The sequence below is a fragment of the Oreochromis niloticus genome, linkage group LG17 (assembly GCF_001858045.2).
Source record: "Oreochromis niloticus isolate F11D_XX linkage group LG17, O_niloticus_UMD_NMBU, whole genome shotgun sequence".
In the NCBI taxonomy this organism is placed as follows: Eukaryota; Metazoa; Chordata; class Actinopteri; order Cichliformes; family Cichlidae; genus Oreochromis; species Oreochromis niloticus.
Genome location: NC_031981.2, coordinates 15,534,894 through 15,555,387, shown reverse-complemented (window position 1 = coordinate 15,555,387; position 20,494 = coordinate 15,534,894). Strand labels below are relative to the sequence as shown.

The following is a 20,494-nucleotide window of genomic DNA, read 5'->3' as shown; positions in this document are numbered from 1 at the left end:
CTGCATGGTCAGAAACACCAGCCTATACCAGTGACCCCAACGAAAAGTCAAGTGCAGCTGCCAGATACCAGAAGAATCAAATTATTACACTTATTTTCTTCAGGAAATTGTGGTAACTGCGACAGATGAATGAATACTGGTTCGATTCCTCCTCAGTCAGCCTACTCTGCAGTAATTAAATAACTATATGTCAGGATGAAACCAACTGATTTATACTTTTACCATCTGCAAATGACAAGTGTATATTTTTCAATGCTCGAGTCAAAATAAACAAATTTAGTGGCTTTTGGAGGGAGGATTACGTTTTCAGGTCGGCACAGCAAGTACTGGTCATAACCTCATTTCACTCTGCTCACTTAAGTGGCTCTCAAGGGACCAGTTCTCTAATTCATTCAGGCAGAGCCTGCAAGAAGAACAAGTGTGTGTTCTGGGAATGTGCATGTGCATATGTAGAGTAAGATTTAAGTATTTCTGTATTTCCAGCTCCAGGATCTGAGTCATGCCCAAGTTCTCCCGACAGTGATGCAAACTCTATCGCAGATCCTCCTTTCTATTCCACCTACACACAAAAAAAGCTTCAACACGCACTTCTGCTCACCGGAGAAGATGACGTCAGAATGTTTGGAGTGTGTCTGCCCACGCACGTCTTTTCCTAAGTGCGAATGATTCACTTTTAAAGGTTTATGGGGATTTTTTTTTTAAAGAAAAGAGATTATTCAATATATGTCACTATTTCAATGTTTATTTAAAAGTGAAATGACAGCCACAGTTTACCTTTTTCTTTTAGAAGCCTAAGACATCTGCAGCGACTATATAATAAATTCAGTACTAATTTATAATACAAAGTTTCTTTTTGCTTTATACATTTATTTTTTATTTTATTTATTTATATATAAGGAACCCCATTAGCTTCCACAGTAGTGGTTGCTAGTCTTCCTGGGGCCCTCAAGCATAATCTAATTAATTAGATGGAAAAATGTCCACATGATTTGGCTCTTACATCCACAGTTATGTTTTACAATTATAAAAATATAAGCACGCAAATATCAAGAACATTGAAGCACAATACACAAGAATCAAAAACAGGTCACAACCTTGTCCTCTTACAATATTTACAATAATTAAAAACTGTGTAAATAGGCTTTTAAGTGTTTTTTAAATTAGGAATTGCATACGGCAGTTTTTCAAAAATTTGCTTTTGGCTCGAGGAATTACTAAATTGCAGTTTGTTAAAAATCGTGCAGCATAATTGTGTATTTCATCTGGATACTGCAGCTGAGCAGAGAAAAAATGTGATGTGTTTAACAGTATTGCTTTCTTTATAAATAAAAGTAAGCCATAGTATAATTTGGCTTGTACTGGAAGCCAAAAATGTTTATTATGCATTTGATCCATCTTAACACAGTAATCTGGCTGCGTTATTCTTCACTAACTGAAGTCTGTTAAGGTCTGTCTTATTAGCTGTTGACCAGATAATTGAACAAGTGCATTAATAACATCTTTCATGATTGAGGTAGTGATGTAGAAAGAGCATTTCCTAGCCATCGCTATGCCCTGTCCCAGAGTCTATGTGCTGAGACCATGAAAGGTGGTAACACCAAGTAGTTTGATCTGGGTGACCTGTTCTTATATTGATCTAGCTATGGAAAGATTCAGTTGCGGACTGTTGACCAAACGTTGTCTACTTCCAATTAACTAAGATTTAGATTTAGATACATTTAGAATCAAGTTATTTTTGCTTATCCAGTCAAACACGTTCAGACAATCTTGTTGTAATATGCTGGTCTTTTCGGAGTTAGCTGAATAATACATGGTGGAATCATCGGCATAGATTACAAGAAGAGATTTACCCGAGATAAATGGCAGATCGTTCGTGAAAACTGAATAGAGAAGTGGACCGTGGCAGCTGCCTTGGATTAAACCACAGTTCACGTCGCAGCCATCTGAGAAATAACCATTATAATAAACCTTTCGCCTTCTTTCAGATAAATAACTTTTCATCCAGCACAGAGCAGCTGGTGAAATTCCATAAAACTTTACTTTATCAATCAAAAGGTCATGATTTATTAAATTGAATGCAGCACTACAGTCCAAGAATACCACCCCAACCACGTTCCCATCATCTAGATCTTTATACCAGTTATCTGTCATATGAACGAACGAATGAATGAATGAATGAATAGATGATATTCTGTTAAATAATGTTAAATTTGTTCATAAACAATTCTCTTTTTTTTTTTTTTTTTTTTTTTTTTTTAACCTGTCCCGTTTGGTTCTTTTGCCATCAGAATTATTGTCTAAAGGCGAAGAAAGATGCCCAACGGATTTACTTTACCAAATGGACCATCCCAGCCTTGCCGTAATGGTCCATTTGATTCACCTTTTATTGTTTATTTTATTTTCACTTGCTGAATACGGGACAGACTTGACTGGTGGAAAGAAAGGGGAGAAAGAAAGAGGGAAAGAAAAACAGCTGAGAAGAGGGACGGGGAAAAAGGGCAAAAACCAAAAACCAACAGAATAAGCAGACAAAAAATACATATATCGATCACCTGGATCACCTGTTGAGAAAGAAAAAAAGAAAGCAAGCAGAAGAAAACGAGAGTAATAAACAACATCACAATGATATATGGGAATATGACAGTAAATACTAAATATTAAACATTATTGTGCAGCACGTGAGATCGACAGCGCACAGTGTGCTTTGAGGTAGGAGCCAAAAAGGGTGTAGTTTGTGTGTGTGATCACCCGTGTGTGCACCTGTGAGCATGAACGCGCTTGTTTTTAAAAGGTTCCTTCATGTAATGATCTGCTAGAGGGTGTGGGGGGCCACTGCCCCGTCCTCCAGGGCATGAAGCAGGTATGGAGGAGATCAAAACTCCAGACATCCAGAGGCCCCCAGAACACAAGAGACCAAGGAAGACCAACAGAGGGGCAGCCGCGCCACTATCCCAGAAAGAGCTGAGGAGAGTCCCAGATGAGGGGTCACTCAGCAGCCGCGGAGCAGAAGCCGGGGGGGTTGCAGTGACGTGCCCGTGAGCTCCGCCGGCAGCCAGCTGTGCCTGAGTGACCGAGCCCCGGGCCGAGAGGCCGAGGGCACCCCATCCCCGAAGTGGCCCGAGCGAGCCCCAGGCTCCAGGCCCCGATAAGCAGCCGCCAAGGAGTGAGCCGGTGGGTACCTGGGCGCCCACCCCCGGACACAAAGAACCACCAACGCACCGATGTCTGAGGGCGTCTGCCACCGGCAGGGGAAGTGGTGGGGGAGATGGGCCTCCAAACCTTGGAGGGCCTGAGATGTCCCCAGAGAGGTGGCGTCTGATACCCAACCTGACATATAGACACAGACAAACAGGCACACACAGATACAAACATCTATTCCCACCCTCATGCTCTCATATACAATTACTCAACACTCACCCAACGTGGAGACGGACATAAAGAGACGCTGTACACACAATCACACTCCCCAAGCGTACTCTAAGCCCCGGGTCTAGGTACCCTTGCCCCTGGAGGGGGAAACTGCGCCCAGACCCAGGTGATGTTACCCTTTTCCCTGCGGTGGGGAGAAGCAGACTGCCCCGACTCCGCAGCAGCAGGGAGGCCCCACATTCCAGACCCCAGTCGGACGGCCAACTCCTCCTCCTAGCCCCCCCCGCTCCAGCAGGCCGCAGAGAACGGGGGTGTAGGAAGACTCCAAACCTCCCTCCACCCGCTCATATGTAGTGTTGATGTATGTGTGTTCTAAGGTGCATTTAAAACCCAGGAGGGCATGGAGCTACCTGCCAGAGCAGCAGGTAAGCGTATAGCCCCTCCTGCTAGCCCTCAATGTCTACGTGTATTTAAAATTGAGAGGTGGGCAACGACGCCAGGGGTGAGGTGTACACCCTGATGGTAATTTGGAATCCGTGTAGCGTGCCCACCCCCAAGATCCTATATGTATGTGTAATGAGAGTGTGAGTAATGTGAATGTCTAAGTTGTGGGATAAAATTGAGGCAGAGGCAGCCAGAAGGGGACAGAGGGGGGGGATGTCTCCTCTGCACCCTGGTGACACACCCCTACCCCAAGGCCCTGCATGTGTGGGTGATTGTGGTGGAGCGGGAAGAGGGAGGCAGCTGGAGATGGGGAGGGAAGGAAGGGAGGGGCAAGTGACCCCTCCCTGGGGCCAGCTCCCCCGCTGACCCCAGTAGGCACCCCCATACTCTGCAACCCGCCAGGGAAAGGGGGGCCCAGGCCCATCCGGACCGGGGCCCAGTGCAGCAACGCCGCCCAGCCCCACAGAGCCCGGGACAGTCCACCCGACCCCACCACAGAGAAAACTGCACCCACCCCATCATCCACTCATCTTCCAGAATACACAAGACAATAGACGCCCAGGCTGAGATCTTCCTCCACCTCTCCTGTATCTCCCCCTCCTGCAGAGAGAGTTCCTGAAGAGAGGAAATCTCCTGCAGGATAAACAATTCTCTCCATAACTTTACTTTAGGGAGGAAACTAATAGGTTTACTATTGACACCACTAAAAACAGCATTCTTATTTTTTGGAATTGGAATTATTTTCGATTCTTTCCACTGTAATGGAAATAAGCTGCATACCAAACATCAATTAAATACATGTCATATAGGAAGAAAACTTAGCAAACTTGGCTGCAACTTTGAGCAGTTTACCGTCTATGTTATCAAAACCTGAGGATGTATCATCAGGAAGTAATATTAATAATCGCTCCACCATCTCAACATTCACTGCCTCAAACTTAAATTGGCATTGCTCAGTATTCATAATAGCATCCTGTATAAGACAGAGTCATAGGGTATGCAGTTTGCATGCCATATTGTCATTAATATAAAGAGTTACGCCCCCTCCAAATCTGTTTCTGTCTTTCCTATACAATTTATAACCATTCGTTCCATTCATTTGAAATTCATTATTGTCAAAGGCAGAGTCTAAATGTGTGTGAAATAGCCAGCACACTTATACAGTTTGTTGACAGCAATCAAATTTCCCGAGCCTTATATTTAAGGCTACAAATATTTACATGAGCTACTGAAAAATCTTTTCCAGAAAATCCGGGAGTAAGTATAGAGTCTGCCATTTACAAACTGATGAATCATAACAGCTAGAAATGACAAAATCACTGAAAGTCTAAGTGTTAAATCCAGCGTTCTGGGACCTCGGTTTAACATTCAATTTAACATTTTCAGGACAGCAATATCACCTCTGTCTCTGGCCGCTCTCAGCTGTGGTAACAGTTCTTTTCTCTTCTTCCTGATGGATGAAAAACCTTCATTGATGTAAAGACTGGTACCTTTCAGCTTTCTGGCAGATAAAAGGATTAATTGTCTATCTTTAAATTTTTGTAATCTGACCACAATCTGCCTGGCTCGTCCATTCTCCTTGCATGGGCTGACTCTGTGAGCGCGTTCAGTTTGAATGCTGTCACTGTCCAGGCCCAGCTTCTTCTTCAGCATGTGTCGGACTTTATCCTCCAATGCTTCCCGAGTTTCTGCTTTTTCGTCTATTAATCCATCCACCACGATGTTATTCCTCCTCGATTGGTTTTCTAAATAATCCATCTTGGTTGTTAGCTCTTTGGTTTCCTCACGTATGCTGCTGACCGCTGATTCAAACTCTTTCAGTTTGCTTTTAATACTCTTCTCTTTGGTTTGCAGCTCACCAACAACACCATCCGTGAATTGCAAGCTAGATTTAAGATCCTGTACATCCTTCAGAACAAACCTTCAGTCCAGCCTTTTGTTAGTTCCATCTATGATTAATTGGAGAAATGACTTGAAGTTATCTTGCTGTTGATGAATCTGATCTTTGTAAAACTCCCGTTGCTGTTCCAGCATAGCATTTAGTGCTAACACTGACATAGCTGTCATGCTCTACCAGTAGCACCTTAGCGGCCTTCAGGGGCATATTTGTAAGATTGTTTTGCCTCCCCTACCAGTGAAGATCTCTGTTTCAATTCCAAATAGTGACACCAAAATGTCCAATCTTAAAACACTAATTAAAATGTAAAAAAAACCCAACCCAATCACTAAATAAAATGCTATGACGGACAAATCTGCCAGTCGACGAACTGTAGAGACATCTGATTTGTCCAAAAGTCATTTTATTCATTTAAGTGCAGAAACACTGAAAATGAATACTTTACAGTCACCAACTAAAAGCAGCAGCTTAGCAACACCAAATATTTTATTCTACAACTGGGTCTGTCATGGTTGAGTAATTACGTCCGTTCTCTAGACTCCTTTTAATAATTCTGCGGCAGCCTGAAAGAGTGCTGCTGTGGTGTTCTCCCTTTTCCACTAATAAGTGCTCCTTTAGCTTACATCAAACAGTCAACACTGGAGATTTTATCACTGCCAAGGAACGAGCTATTTTGTAGGGCGCTGGAAGAATTTAACCTAAAAGCTCTTGGTCTAACATGGTGAAAGCTAACAGTAATATACATGTGGTCTCACCATACAGTGATAAAGAGCTAATCAAACATTTTTATTTCTTGACAAGTTTAGAGACGCACCAACTTGTTTTTTTTACTTTTTAAATTTATTTATTTTTCAGAGTGTGATTATTTAAAACTCTGGCCAGCTGATTACAAATTCCAATTCTATAACTGAGCGTACACACTTTTTTGACCAATTCATTTTACATAATTACACAAAATGACATAGCATTTTCTCCATTTCTACACTTGGGTAGGTCTTCTACTGCCCTTAATAAAATTAACTGAGAGGGTTTGTTTTTTTTCATAAATCCAAACAAAAATGACCTGCAGTATACTCCACTATTCATTTCCAAGACTTTAGAACCAATTAAGTCTAATTTATTGCCAAAAGTATGGTATAGTATAGAATATCTATCTTTTTAATGAACAAAAGCAAAATTATGTCTGGGGTGAGTGAGGCCAGTAAGCAAGTAAGAAAAAGTAGAAACCAGCGCTGTGTGGCAACTCAAAAAGTTAATCTTGACTTTTAAAATTATAGCTAATCAGTCAACCCAAAAGGAACTTAACCTGCAAGCAGCTGCTGTTTCCTTGTTCATCTGATCTACTGTTCCTGGAGCTCCATGACTTTACAGCACACTGGCACCACACTGCGTTGTTCATTAGAGAGATAATTACATCTGCAGGAGATCCTTCTGCACCGTCTTGTCACCTTGGTGTATCTGATCAGAACCCCTAGCCTCACCTTACTTCCTCTGTTTCCCCTGCCAAGCCACTAGACCAGAATCTAGTGCTTGGCATTGGCCCGAGCAGTGATGATTCATCCAGAGGGCTAGAACTGTCTACTTAATCACACCCTAACCTTTCAAGGGTATTGATCAACTCTCTGAACTCTGCTATTAGAAACAGTGTAAGGTGCATCGCGCATGTGCGAAGGAGTTTAAAGGGGGAAAGAAGAGGAGAGGGAAAAAGAGGCTTTGGAGGTAAATTGTGCAGAAAAATGAGGAGGGCTTAGTTTTTCTGAAGACTGGAAAATACTAAGGACATCAATAAAGGAACGGCCACATTTTGCAGCATTATATAACTGTACATGCATATTTATGCTGTATATAATGTAGGTATTATAATGTGTTCTGAAGTTGGTCAACTTAAGGCAGGCTGTTACTGCTGGTAGATGCCTGTGTTGCCCACGCTTTCCTGTTCTCGCAGTCTCCTCCTCTCTTCCTGCCATGCATCATCTGCAGATCTACCCTGCAGGCAGCATGAACTGGGGCACAAACAATAACAGTAATCATGGAAAATCATGTGCTGCACTGGCGGTGGAGACCAGCTGACTGGCTGACTGCTGGAGCCAAGAGGGCCTCCCGTACATGCAAGAGAGATAGGGCGGGGGCGGACGTAGGGGAAGTCGTGAGCAGGAGTAAAAATTGAAAGTAAAGGAGAGAAAGGTTCTCCCACATCCACTCTCAAGCTTAGTCATCTTCATTTCAGCACTTTTCACACAGCTTCTCCGTCTCCCACCCTAATGCCTGACTCCCAACGCCTTCCCTCTTTATTCAACATTCACCCCCACGAAGTTCCAAAGAGTGGTACGATCCATCATTACAAACAGTCATTTAGGGAAAATGGGTGAAGTTTTAATAGGGATGCTCTTGTGATGACACACTATGTCATCCATGGATATAATTATCTAGTACACAATATGACAGCATAATATAATTCAGTATATAACATAATAAACACTAAGAAACATCAGAGATGTATGTCACCTTTAGATAAATACACAATAGCCTGAAATTACTGTCTGAAATCAAAGCATATTTTCACGCTCAGTCATTATTTTATACAAGAGATACAAGCAACACACAGCATATTCTCCTGAAAGCAGTATGTTAGCCATGAATGAACAAGCCATGGATCAATAGACACCTACCCATACAAAACTTTAGCCAGGTCCTAGCTTTCATTTCAGATCAGCTGGTATCTAATTACTGTTTTGTTGGCCAGAAGCAGAATCAACATCTGTTATCAGTTTGGAGAGTCCAAACAATGAGATTTAAACAACCACAGTGTCTGATATCAAAAATTAGGATGTAATGTTTACACAATAAAAATACTGGCACCAAAATATATGAGAACCAAATGTAGCAAATATCGTTTTTATTGATGACTAGTGAACTGAATTAACTCAGCTTAGAGACTGTTTAGATTATATAAAAGTTGTTATTTTTGAGCCTAGAAAGCGAACTCATGCCTAAAGACACATAAATGGGGTACTGCTATTTTAGCAACACCCCATTTATCTCACTCTCACTTTTCCATTCTTTTAAGGAGGAGTCCAAACCCTGAACATCCCGGGTTTGGACATTGAAACGGTGGAGGAGTACAAATACCTGGGTGTTCACCTCAATAACAAACTGGACTGGTCCACAAACACAAATGCACTTTACAAAAAGGGTCTAGGTCGTCTCCACCTGCTACGGCGGCTGAGATCCTTTGGGGTGAACGGGACACTCCTAAGGACATTTTACGACACTGTGGTGGCGTCTGCTATTTTCTATGCTGTGGTCTGCTGGAGTGGTGGAATGGCAGAGATGGACAGGGGGAAACTCAACAAACTGGTCAGGGGGTCAGCTCTGTCCTGGACTGTCCGCTGAAGTCCATCGAGCAGGTTGGGGAGGAGAGGATGTTGTCTAAGCTAACATCCATCATGGACAACACCTCCCACCCCCTGCATGAGACTGTATGAACACTTAGCAGCTCGTTCAGCAGTACACTTTAACTACGTACATTTCAGTGTCTGAATTCAACCAGAGAGTGAAGTGCAAAAGTTAAAAAAAAAGAAAAAAAGAGACAAGCACAAAACACAGATTTCCAAAAATGACATGAACCACAGTCTGTGACTTCTACAACATCCAGCCTCCCAACATGAGCTCTGTAGGCCCGTAAACCACGACTGTAATCTCTCCATGGCCAATAATACTGCTAATAGTCCGTCAAGGCGCCTATGCCAAAGGACACTTCATGTGTAATGGTGAGATGCAGGTGGCTTATAACAAAATGGCTTTATTTGATGGTGCGGGATTAGAATGCACTGATCCTTCAGATATAGTCTCATCATATATTTCACTGGCATTAAAAAATATTGCATGTCTCTTCATATTTATGTCTTAAAACAGCATCACGTCATGTGATTTCTTCCCCTTCCCTACATCTTAAACTCAGCAGGTTAGTTTATTCTTTTTTTCTCATCGTTGACTGTGAAAGAAATTTATTTACAATACTGCTTAGCTTTAAACATTATTTTTTTCTGTCTTCAGAATATCTCTGCGACTAGACATCTGTATAACTACAACTCAGATCTGTATTTGCAGAAATCTAGAGCCTGGTGCTATTGAGGAGGATTAGCAGGATTGGAAGCTGCTAGGAGAGCATTAGCAGCAGCAGCAGCAACAACAGCAGACTTCATGAGACCATGTTTGGCAAAAGTAAATAAACAGCATGGGAAGAAGGCTTCCGCAGCCCCTCAGGGTCCTTCCAGTACAGTAACGCACAGCTGAGCGCTCCAGAGAAAGCTGCCTGTCTGCCAGTTTCCCTGCATGTGTCACAATACAGGCGCTGTTGGGGGATGGAGAAGGCTCACATGTGGATGGTGTTACAGGCTTTGAGTTGTCTGAACACTTTTCTTTTGAACTGTTTATTCAGAATTGGTGTAGAATATTTCTGTTTCCAAGAGGCTCCAGATTCAACACAGAGTAATGCAAAAATGTGGACCTATATGAGGCTTTTCACATGACACCAGTGCTCCCCATTTACTACAGAGGCTTATAGTTAGAGGCAAGAACAAAGTGCTAACTGCAAGCAGAGTAACACATCAACAACAGGAAAGTAGCTGAGGTTAAACCCATTCCTTTATTTGTTGAAAATGATCTGCCATGCTTTAAAAGCATTCATACTTTAATTGTATGATGCAGAGATCAGTGAGGATATTATATGAAATGTTTGTGTTTGCTCCAAACACTGTCACTTATTCAATAAACCGTCAAATGCACCGCTTCCTGTCGACCTTCAGTCCAGTAAGTAAGGATGTTCTGAAACAACTATTAGACTGTTATTCAATTCACATATTTCTCTTGGTGAACACAATGTATTTAATATTAGAGCCCAACTTATGTGTGATATTAGCTATTTGCTGATATAATGGTTTCAACAAACAAAACAAAAAACAATTATTTTTTAAAATCCATTCGCATATTATCATATTAACCAGCTTTGAGCAAGTATTTGGCAACAGTGGGAAGGAAAAACTCCCTTTTAACAGGAAGAAACATCTGGCAGAACCAGGGTCATGGAGGGGCAATCATCTGCTGCGACCGATTGGGGGTGATGGGAGGAAGACAGGATCATTTATTCAGCATTCCACATTCAACTTCTTGAATGTTACCAGTACACCATGTGGGCACCTGCAGTTCACTTCAATTAACTGTACTTGCCAATTTGAATGCATTTATTCACCAAAGCAAGTATAAGTATGGAAGCATGTGAGGAATTGAAGCATATTCAAAAAGAGAATCAACAGTCAGTTCAGTGGTTATTATAGGAGAATGACTTACAAGGTTTCTTTGAACTTAATACAATGTTTAGAGTTCTCTTTTGTAATTACTGTGAACAAGGGAGCCTTCTGCACATACAAGAGCTTTCCAGTAGTTGATTAGACAGAATATTTCTCTTTGATTTTTCTTGTTTAGAATTAAAAAATAATATTTTTTTTAAGCATTTGCCTAAATAAGACACTTAGGGGAGAGGCCTCTCTGCAGAAAAGCATGTCACGCAGCACTGAGTACATGACAAACAAATAATGGTTGTCTCTGTTATTTCACTGTGATATAACAAAATAGGCTGATGAAATCTAGAATGGACAGACAAGGGACAGTGGGCGAGGAGGGGTGGGGAGGCATATCAGGGAAGGGCCAGGGGTACTGCCGCATTTTTATGCATGTAAGCGGGGATGTGTTGCTGGAAGCGTCAGGGACGGCAAATGTCACTCCGATGAGTCGAAAGTGTCGTGACGAGCAGCGGAGCCGTGACCTCGGATGGAGAGAGAGAGTTGAAAAACAGAGGAGAAGAGGGAGATGCGAGGCAAAGTGCAACACAATAAAAAAAGGCAGCCACAGCAGAAACAGAGAGAGAAGGAACAGAGGGAAAGAAGAACAAGAGGAAGCAAGTTTGTGGTGGGCCAGCATCTAATCCTGCCAGCGCTCTGGGCTTCAGGAACAGAGGAGTGATATCAGTAAAGACACATTCACAGCCTGCCTATCGCTTAAATGAGGCCACTTTTGCCCCCCCCCCAACCAAAAAAAACTGTTTCTCTTCTCATTCATCATCTCCTTAGCAATCACACACACAAAATGGAGAAAGACCTGGAAGCTATCTATTGCCCTCTTTTAAGAATCCCACTACATGGTTATCTGAGCATTGTTCTGCACTACCGGCCCCCAAAATGACATCTTTATTAAAGAAGTCCCATTATAAAAGAAGTGTCAGATGTACATCTAATCAAGAGCAAAGACATCCTTAATAAAGGTGATGGCTGCTTCTTAGAAATAAGCTCATTTTTATTGCTCAAAAAGCCAGAAGCTGCAAGCACAACTCTTATCAGCTGCATATTAAAGCAGAAGCACAACAGGGCACCTCTTTCCTTCACCAAATGCTTCTGTATAATTGCCAAGGTCTAACAAACCTCTTCGTGAACCATTACAGTAATGCTGATATCATGCAGCCCAATAAGACACCATCAACATAATTAATAGAATCGTTTGTGCCAGGACATTGCTAGGAAGATCCCAATGATATTCGAATTAATCCAGATGCCAGGAAGAGCACCAGGACAGTATGTCAGCTCTGTCATTACACAGTGACAACCCATACATCATTGTAGCTCTTTACTGCCGGTGGACATCAGCAAAACTGTCTGATAATTGAAATGTTATTTCACTTTGGCAACCTTGGATGCCTTCTCTGGAGAAAATTGTGAGTATGTTTGGATGGAGAAGGAATATAAGACTGACTAAAGACATGCATTCAAATATGGGACGAGAGGTAGGTTTGTTGCCTTTTGTTGTTATTCTATTTAGTGTGTGTAGGCTGTCTTAGAAGCTAAAAACCCCCCCAAAAACATCTATGAACAGAATTTGTTAGTGCCTAACTTTTGCTTTTTTTGTCTGTCTGGTTCTCTCGACTGTGTATTTTGTCCACCGTGTAACTTCTGAGGTGGATAAAAGCCCTGAGGCTAAAACACGAGCTGGAAGACCACATAACCCCAAGTTCAAACCTGCATTCTGAGATGAATTCAAGATCAAATATAGCAAAGGCCGACTCTGGTAAAAAGCAGGTTTTCACCACCTCGGGACACACGGTCCACAGATCTGAATCAGAAAAGGTGAAAATGGGTTAATTCAAATTATTCTGAAGGCCAAGGGGCAAGAAGTAAAAAAAAAAAAAAAATGCTGGCACCTCCTGCGAACAAAGTCCTCTTTACCGACAAGCCCTCAGAGTCTCTTAGTCTTAGAGTGGGAAAGGCATGTGACTAGAATTACTGACACAGTTTTAGCTAATCTCCACTTACTGCAGGAATCATTACATAAGGGCTTCTATGTATGCATTGCTCAAAGATCCTCACAAATGTGTTTGGATGATTTGTTTTCAAACAAGACAGGTAGCCATTGTCATATAACCCACACAGGCGAATGCACACTGAATGTTCGGTTATTTTAAATGATCTCAAACATGCTGATGCAATCAAAGACATTTAGGTTGGTCTGTAACCAGTGAGCATAAGAGCACAGTAGCACCCATTAATATGCAATTTGTTGTACACTCTCAAGTACTTACAAAATTATCTACATGTAAAAGAAACTGGTGTTGTAATTGGAGCCTACTTGTAGTTACAGGAAGCAACAAATACACTAAATTCATTCTCTTAAAATTGATAAGCTCTCTGTGTTGAGTTCATTTAAAATTACAAATTTATTTGTGGTTGGTGAGAGTCGCTAAACTGGAAAAATATATGGTACTCCAAGACACAGTACTAGTGCCTTGTTCATTTAAGCATAATGAAGCGCTGCTCTGCAAATTAAAAGATAATTATCTCGTCTGAATAATAAACAGTGCTGGGGAGGCATTTTTTTTTTTTTTTTTTTTACAATTTGTGAGGCAAATAAAAAGCAATACAGCCACATTCTACATTCATGTAAAAACAAGTTTTCACAGTGCTGTAAAATCTAAGTATACCCTTACTGATACTATAGGAATTAAGACAGTAAGTAGCAGCCAGGTGCTGCTAATCAAATGTACTTAATTAACTGATCATCAACAAGTTTGACTACTTTCCAACGGAAATGTTGTGGCAGGACCTCAAAAGAGCTGTCCATAAATGGATGACAACAAACTTTAATAAAGTAAAGCAACACCGTTCAGAAGAGTGGGTGAAAATCCCTCCGTAAACAATGTGAAACACTGAGAAAGCCATACAGAAAATGACGTTATGGGAGGATTGTTATTGCTGCTAAAGGTGATTCTACAAGCTATTGAACTATGAGGTGTACTTAATTTTTCACACGACTGTATGCAACAGGTGCCCAACATCACATGAAAAACGATAATAGTGGTTAATTTTTAGAGAGGGTGAAGTTTGATTTATGTCGGGAATGACTACGTATGTGCAAAATGTCTGATGAAATGACAAATGTTCGAAAGGCAGTATTGTCGTCAAGACTTGGTTCCAAAACCAGTTTCAGCTGAGACGTACTTCTTATTTGTATAATCCAGTGGAAGTGCATGTCTCAGCATGTTACCTCTATCAATCATGAGAGCTGGACTTTTGCATGCTTTTTTCTCCACACTGTTTACAAAGTCGGAGATAAGACATTGATCTGATGGTTAAAAAACAGCTTAGGCATACATTTAGATGAGCATCCACGCCTCTCTGTGACAATGAAGAAAACAAGAAGGAAAGAAACAAGATGCAGGTAGGAGACCTTTGCCTTCTTGTGAAAGGGTCCATTTTAACCCAAGTAATTGTTCATAAAACTAACGGTTTTGTATTTGACTTGAATTACAATAATAAAGCCCAAGTCATTAGCAATCAGCCTTTTCTATTGTTTGGGAATTAGGTTGTGTTGTGAAGAAGACACTAAAACAACAAAACCAAAGAAAGTATAAATTTATGACAAAAAACACATAAAATAAGTCAAAGACGGACATCCCAGTGTCGTGGAAGTCACAACACATCATATGTAAGCACATAATTATTCCAGCTTCCTACTTTAATTGCATGTCAATCCTTCGTTCTTGTCATATCAGCACTATCAAAAAGTCAAGGATACAAAGATTCCACAATAATATTAAAAAACCTTTTGAAAACAGGGATTTAAGCTGCTTACCTGTGGCAGGGCGGAGCTGAGCTGCCGCTGCAGCGAGTCTCTGTCATAGATGACATCCTGTAGATGCTGCTGGGCCAGACCGAGGCTCTCCTGGGTTTCCCTCAATGTGTCCAACAGCCGGTCCCGTTCGTCCAGCATATTAACCATAAGCTGCTCAAAATGTGAGTCCGGGTCTGAGGCGCTGCTCTGAGAGCCGCGCTGGCTCAGCGCCGTGTCCTCGCTGATCGTGGGCATCACTTCACACATCATCTTTGCTCTGCTGAAGAGACGAAAAACCAGAAATTAGACAATTAGACAATAGGCAATTTGCACTCAAAACTTTCCAAGTAGTTTTATTTTTACATATAATACATACACAAACTGTCACCCATATTACAATCCAGTTGCTGAACAACTTCAAATAAGACGCAGCATACTCCCTTTTGGACCCACACATATCTAATAATAAAATTGTAGTTAAAAAAAAGAAAGAAGACATAATAACAGTGGGTTTGTGCATGGATGAAAACTAAATTCGAATTCATAGGATTGATGAGCATTTGTATAGAGCAGGGTATATAGGAAAGCAAACATGTCTGTCCATGTCTTCTGTTTTGTACGCATGCCTCTGTGTAAATATCCACACACTTCTGTTTGTATGGCTGCGTGCATGTGACTGGGCCTGACACAGTTGGAGCTTGGCTCAGCGTCACCCCGGCGTTTCAAAGCTGCAGAGACGTCTTGGGATGCTGGGCGTTCTGCCCTAGATTTCACGCTTGTGCTGTTTAATGGGCCAGCCCAGATCGAGTTGCATAATACACCATATCTATGCTATAGTGGATATGTGAAGCAATATTCCAGCTCCCCTCAGGGTTTTCAGAAAGCTTCAGGAATCATTCTAACGGATGTCCAGGTCGGTTCATAAGCTAAAGCTATGTTTGCATCACTTTTCTTACAGGTAAGTAAGAAAAGAAGAAATGAGCCATGGGAGGTCACTGTATTTTTGTGGCTCAGTGCCACACAGATTAGAAAGGCCCGTTCAACACAGACCATGAAAGAAAATTATAAGTTTGAATGATATTATTCAGTGCTCACTTCTCATGACTTTCTACAATTTTAATCCTATAGAGTGGAAAGAGTCATTTTTTGCCTTGAGGTTAACAACGTTGGAAGTCAGCTTAAAAAAATAAAGTTAGCTACAAGAGGTTGGGAAAAGGCCTATACCTTCTTACAGCAATATAACTGTTTTACATAAATATATTTTATTGTTATAAACAAGCCATGTACTTCTGATAATAACCTGGGTTTTGTTCAGCTACACAGTAGAACGGCTAATATCTTACATTCAAAGTCTGTAAAACCAGCTGTTTGCTAGGTTAGCAAACAGCTAGCTACTCATTAAACAACAACTCTACATATTTTTAAGCTAGTATTAAGCTAGCAATTTTCTGCATGTCAAATCTTGTCCTACTGTACTTATACCTATTATTTTTAGCACATACATGCACTACAGGTGCCCATGGTATGATCGTCTTCAACAAAATTGTGTAGAATGTCACATTTCTCACTCTTACTGGTCACCATCTTGCCTATACTGGAAAACATGCTAGTGGCAGATGTTTTTCAGGTGTTACATGGTTTTTGGTGTTTATGCATGTTAAATTCTCATCTTAACTGTAAAAGTGTGTAGTATGAGTAGTCAAAAGCTCAACGGTCAAACATTATATGGTGACAATATCGGTATCAGCTGCATTTACAAAGATGAAGATTACAAAGATGAAACAGGCTATCAGTCTAATTTGCCCCAGTTGTTTTTCAACCATGTCCCATAGTCTTTAAAGATGTCCTGTGCAATGCTCAGGAAGCAACATGCAAAATACCTATAAATTAATGATAATTCTGGCTCCAGTGCTAGACCATACTTTCTCATTGTCTGGTCCTAGACTTGGTTTATTTAGTGAGAAAACAATATCCTATTGCCCAGACTTGGTCCCCTCTGGGTGGGTTACAATGCCAGGTCTGTGTCTCAGCATGTTCTGGCAGTAAGATGGGGTCTCCCATATCTTCTCCAGGCATCCGTCCAGGCTCCCACCAGTTCACTATTCAGCCACCATCCGCGGCCATTTAGACCAGAGAGCCGAAGCCTGCATGCTGCTTGGCTGGACACACTGCACATGCCACCCATCGCTTGGGAGAGCAGGCCGGCTGGCGGACAGACTGAGGACAAACGGCGGTGCATTTTAAGTAGAAGGTAATTTATCTGACTATGACTCAATAAATGTTAGTGCAAAAACAAAGCATACAATTGGCTATTAGAGTCTCAAATACTAATTTCTATTTTTATTGATTCCAAGTGATTCTTCCATGGATCAAAATGTTTCAAACCTTGCTCCTAATTCTCAGGTTTACTAAAATTTTACGTTTTTGGTGTTAATCTCCTAGGCTCGACCACATTTGTCTCCTCAAAGCAGCAACAAACAGGCACATTTTGCTGTTTGATGGTGCTTTATTTCTCCTTTAAGCTGTGTGGAAAGCAAATTGTGCTGAGGATGTTTTTTCTGCTTCACGGCACATACAATCCCCTTTTGTCCTGTTCCTGCACCTTATGCTTTGATCTCACCGTGACTGCCCCTTAAATTATTTCACTGTCTATGAAAAATCAATAGATATGGAGAGAAAATGCACTGTCTGATCTGCTTTCCCCTGCGCTCTCAGTCATAAAAAGCAACCTTTAAAAACACTGAACCATATCATTCAGTACAACACTTATCTGGATAATTATTCCATTCAAAAGCCATTAGACCAGTCTCTAGTTTTACTCAAGAAAAAGACCGAAAAGTACGGCATATATTCTGTTGACAATGACTTATGGATAAAGTTTTCCCAAAATGTGCTTTTTTGTGGGTAAATGCTCCTCTGCTGCTCAGTATTTGCTGCTATTGGAAGGCATGTTTGTGCAGCAAGTTATTAGTTCTCTCTCTCTAGTGTGAAGCAGTAGCAGTGACAGGTAAGAGTTAGTGTACTCCCCTTGAATAGATAATCACCCACAGTGGGCTGTGTGAAGAATGTCCGGACTGAGAGCTCTTATTGCCAGCTGGGATGCACATGTTGTCTAGATTGCACTCATTAGCAGTGACAGTACTATTTCCTGACAACTGAAAAGCCAATTTGACCACTATTAAAACAGCTATTTGGTCTACAGATAATTCTTAAAGCCTGACAGAAAGGCTACTGATAGTTTTTCTATGCTCATTTTCACTGCAATGAAACATCACAGCACATTATGTTAATGTGTACCAGGAAAGCTCCCACAAATTCCTCTAGCATGTCTGGCTATGCCTTGTCATGAACGCTTGTCATAATGAATATGTAAGATTTTATCTGCCAGAATGATACTTAAGGAGAGAAACTGACATTTTTAGCAACTGAGTGAAAGTGTTGTAAGAACCAGATGACATTTAAGTGACTAAATTTAGTGCAGCTGGTTAAAGATGGTTAAATGTGAGGGTAAAAGTGTGCAGAAATCATTGATGGGAGGGAACAGGAACATGCTCAATTGAACTCATTGTGGGCTGCAGTTGAAATAAGAATACACACAGACAGACATGCAGGGATCATTGGGCTTTTCTCTACACGCCATATGCCAATCAATGAATTATTCAGGGGGGTAGGAGTGAGGTTTTCTTCTCAATCAGTGCAACAAATCCAAAGCCCCTTTTCTGCCTATTGGCATTCAAGCTCATTCCTGGCTCTAGATTGGAGGAAATTGCAAGACATTGCAATGCTAAAAATGATAAAATCATGGAAAACTTGGGAAAAATTAAGCCTTCTGAGTTCCTTTCGGCAGGTGAGTATCCATAAAGCATTCATAATTAACAGTGTCACTACAGGAGGGGCTGTGTGTTGTACATCACACTGGTGGAGGACCATGTATCATTTCTTCAGCTTGGAGAAGGGCTGTAGTCTCAGTGTCTGCTGTTCGATTGCTTGGTCGATATGCTCACTACAACCCTATAGATCAAGCCTTCCAGGACTGATCAATAATTCCCGACAGCGGAAGCAACAGACTACCTGTGAAAAATGGGGTGTGCTGATGGCATCCCATTTTTCATAGTTTGGACTAGGTCTAACTTTTTTTTCCTGAACCTTTACTCAGATTCAACCTCAAAGTGGCTTACAAGGAGAAGCTGTTGGTGTGGCTGCAGTTTGTTAAAACAGATGGCCAGAAAAGTCAAGTGCAAAAACTGTGCAAACAGCTCATCAACTAACAATACATATCAGCTGAAAAACAGTAACTTATTTGCAAGTTTCAAGAACTTCTGCGTTTAAGGTGTGAGACTAAGTCTCAACATCCAGCCACAGTTGCTGAACCTAGCAGATGGTACACCCACACAAAGCTGGATATGTACCCTCCTTGTCCATCAAATTCTTGACTACAGCTTGAGACCAAGCTTTACATCCCATGATAGACTTTTTGTCATAACCATAATCTTTTTTGATGTTTTAGGGAGACTCTCCTTGGAAGCTTTCACTGGTTGTACACAGAAAAGTAAGCTGGACAGAGAAGTTAAGATCCTGCCATCTTCTCACCTCTTCACCTGGCATTACTGTCTGATGTGTTTGTCAGATGTCTGTTTCAGAAATTGTTGGATGCAACACTTCCAAAGTGTAGAGAATGTGGGCTCACTGGGACATCGACTGGCACTTTATTTGAAGCATGCTGCCAATGACAGCTAAATGATACCACTGCAAAGCACAATACTGCAAAAGATTTTTCTTAAAAGCCATTTTAAGTGAAAAAGATTTAAAAAATGGCTTTTTGAAATTGCCCATCATATGCTTGTCCAACAACAGGCATGATTGCTGTTAAATGACCTTAGACCTTGTTTTATTTACTCTGACATACTGATTCCTAATCTAAACTATTGCAATTCACCTTCTGGCACATCTACAAAGACCCATAATAAAAATGGACAAGCAGGGGAAAAAACAACGTTCAGCCACGAGATTATTCCCCTGAGTAAGACTCAAGCAGGCAGTGAATTACTGTATCTATATGGGACAGATGTAAAAATTTGACACTTATGTAGAATCACTCCATTTTGGCGGAAACAAATCAGCAAACTGCAGCTAATTTCCTGAATGTCTTCAGTTAATCTCATTAATGGGAACAATTGTGTGAGTAGATAAGGCGCAGCACACAAAACAGCAGTGTGTTCCTAGAGCTGTATATGGCCAAATGAGGCAAATTCAGCACTATTCACCACCTGGGAAACATCAAAAGACATGTGGAGTGTGAGCGTGTTCAGAACAGACAGCGGCCTGAACACGACACTCTGTGGCTTTGGAGATAAGCTGTACTACTCTATGCTTCTTGGGCTAATTTTGGAGAGGCTAAAATAAAACCGGCATTATTTAATAGTGTGTTTAAAGCCTTGTTATCATTAGGAATGAAATTACTAATGCTTTAACGCATTGAACAAGGAAATTGTAATTTAGAAAGGAGTAAAGCAAAATAAAGTAGGCCCAAAAACCCATTACGGGCTTTTAAAAAAATGAAATGTAAGGTCAGCTCTTTGAACATTTGTAGCAACATGTTAAGCTAATTAAAACTAATTTTCTTACAAT

At 41.1% G+C, this 20,494-nt stretch overlaps 1 protein-coding gene and 1 long non-coding RNA gene across 14 annotated transcripts in view; one reads left to right on the top strand and one right to left on the bottom strand.

Moving 5' to 3' along the window:
• The window catches only part of LOC102079220 (uncharacterized), a 52,543-nt gene that overhangs the window by 4,487 nt on the left and 27,562 nt on the right, over positions 1 to 20,494 (top strand). For 2 of the 7 annotated variants that reach the window (XR_003214462.1, XR_003214460.1), the window contains exons 3-4: positions 9,626 to 9,674; positions 9,821 to 10,643. This is a non-coding gene — a long non-coding RNA (uncharacterized LOC102079220). Of the gene's footprint in view, positions 1 to 483; positions 761 to 8,777; positions 8,954 to 9,625; positions 9,675 to 9,820; positions 10,644 to 14,364; positions 14,474 to 15,669; positions 15,780 to 16,938; positions 17,118 to 19,373; positions 20,426 to 20,494 lie in introns of those variants that run through there. The other 5 variants (XR_266756.3, XR_003214459.1, XR_003214458.1 and 2 more) reach the window with 5 other exon arrangements.
• ppfia2 (PTPRF interacting protein alpha 2) overlaps positions 1 to 20,494 on the bottom strand; it is a 177,671-nt gene that overhangs the window by 151,513 nt on the left and 5,664 nt on the right. For 6 of the 7 annotated variants that reach the window (XR_001225025.3, XM_025899444.1, XM_013275612.3 and 3 more), the window contains exon 2: positions 14,888 to 15,146. Coding sequence is in view for 6 of the 7 variants with exons in the window: in XM_025899444.1 (XP_025755229.1) it covers positions 14,888 to 15,136 (249 nt within the window). In the remaining variant the exon portion in view is untranslated. The remainder of the gene's footprint in view (positions 1 to 14,887; positions 15,147 to 20,494) is intronic. The other variant, XM_025899445.1, reaches the window with a different exon arrangement.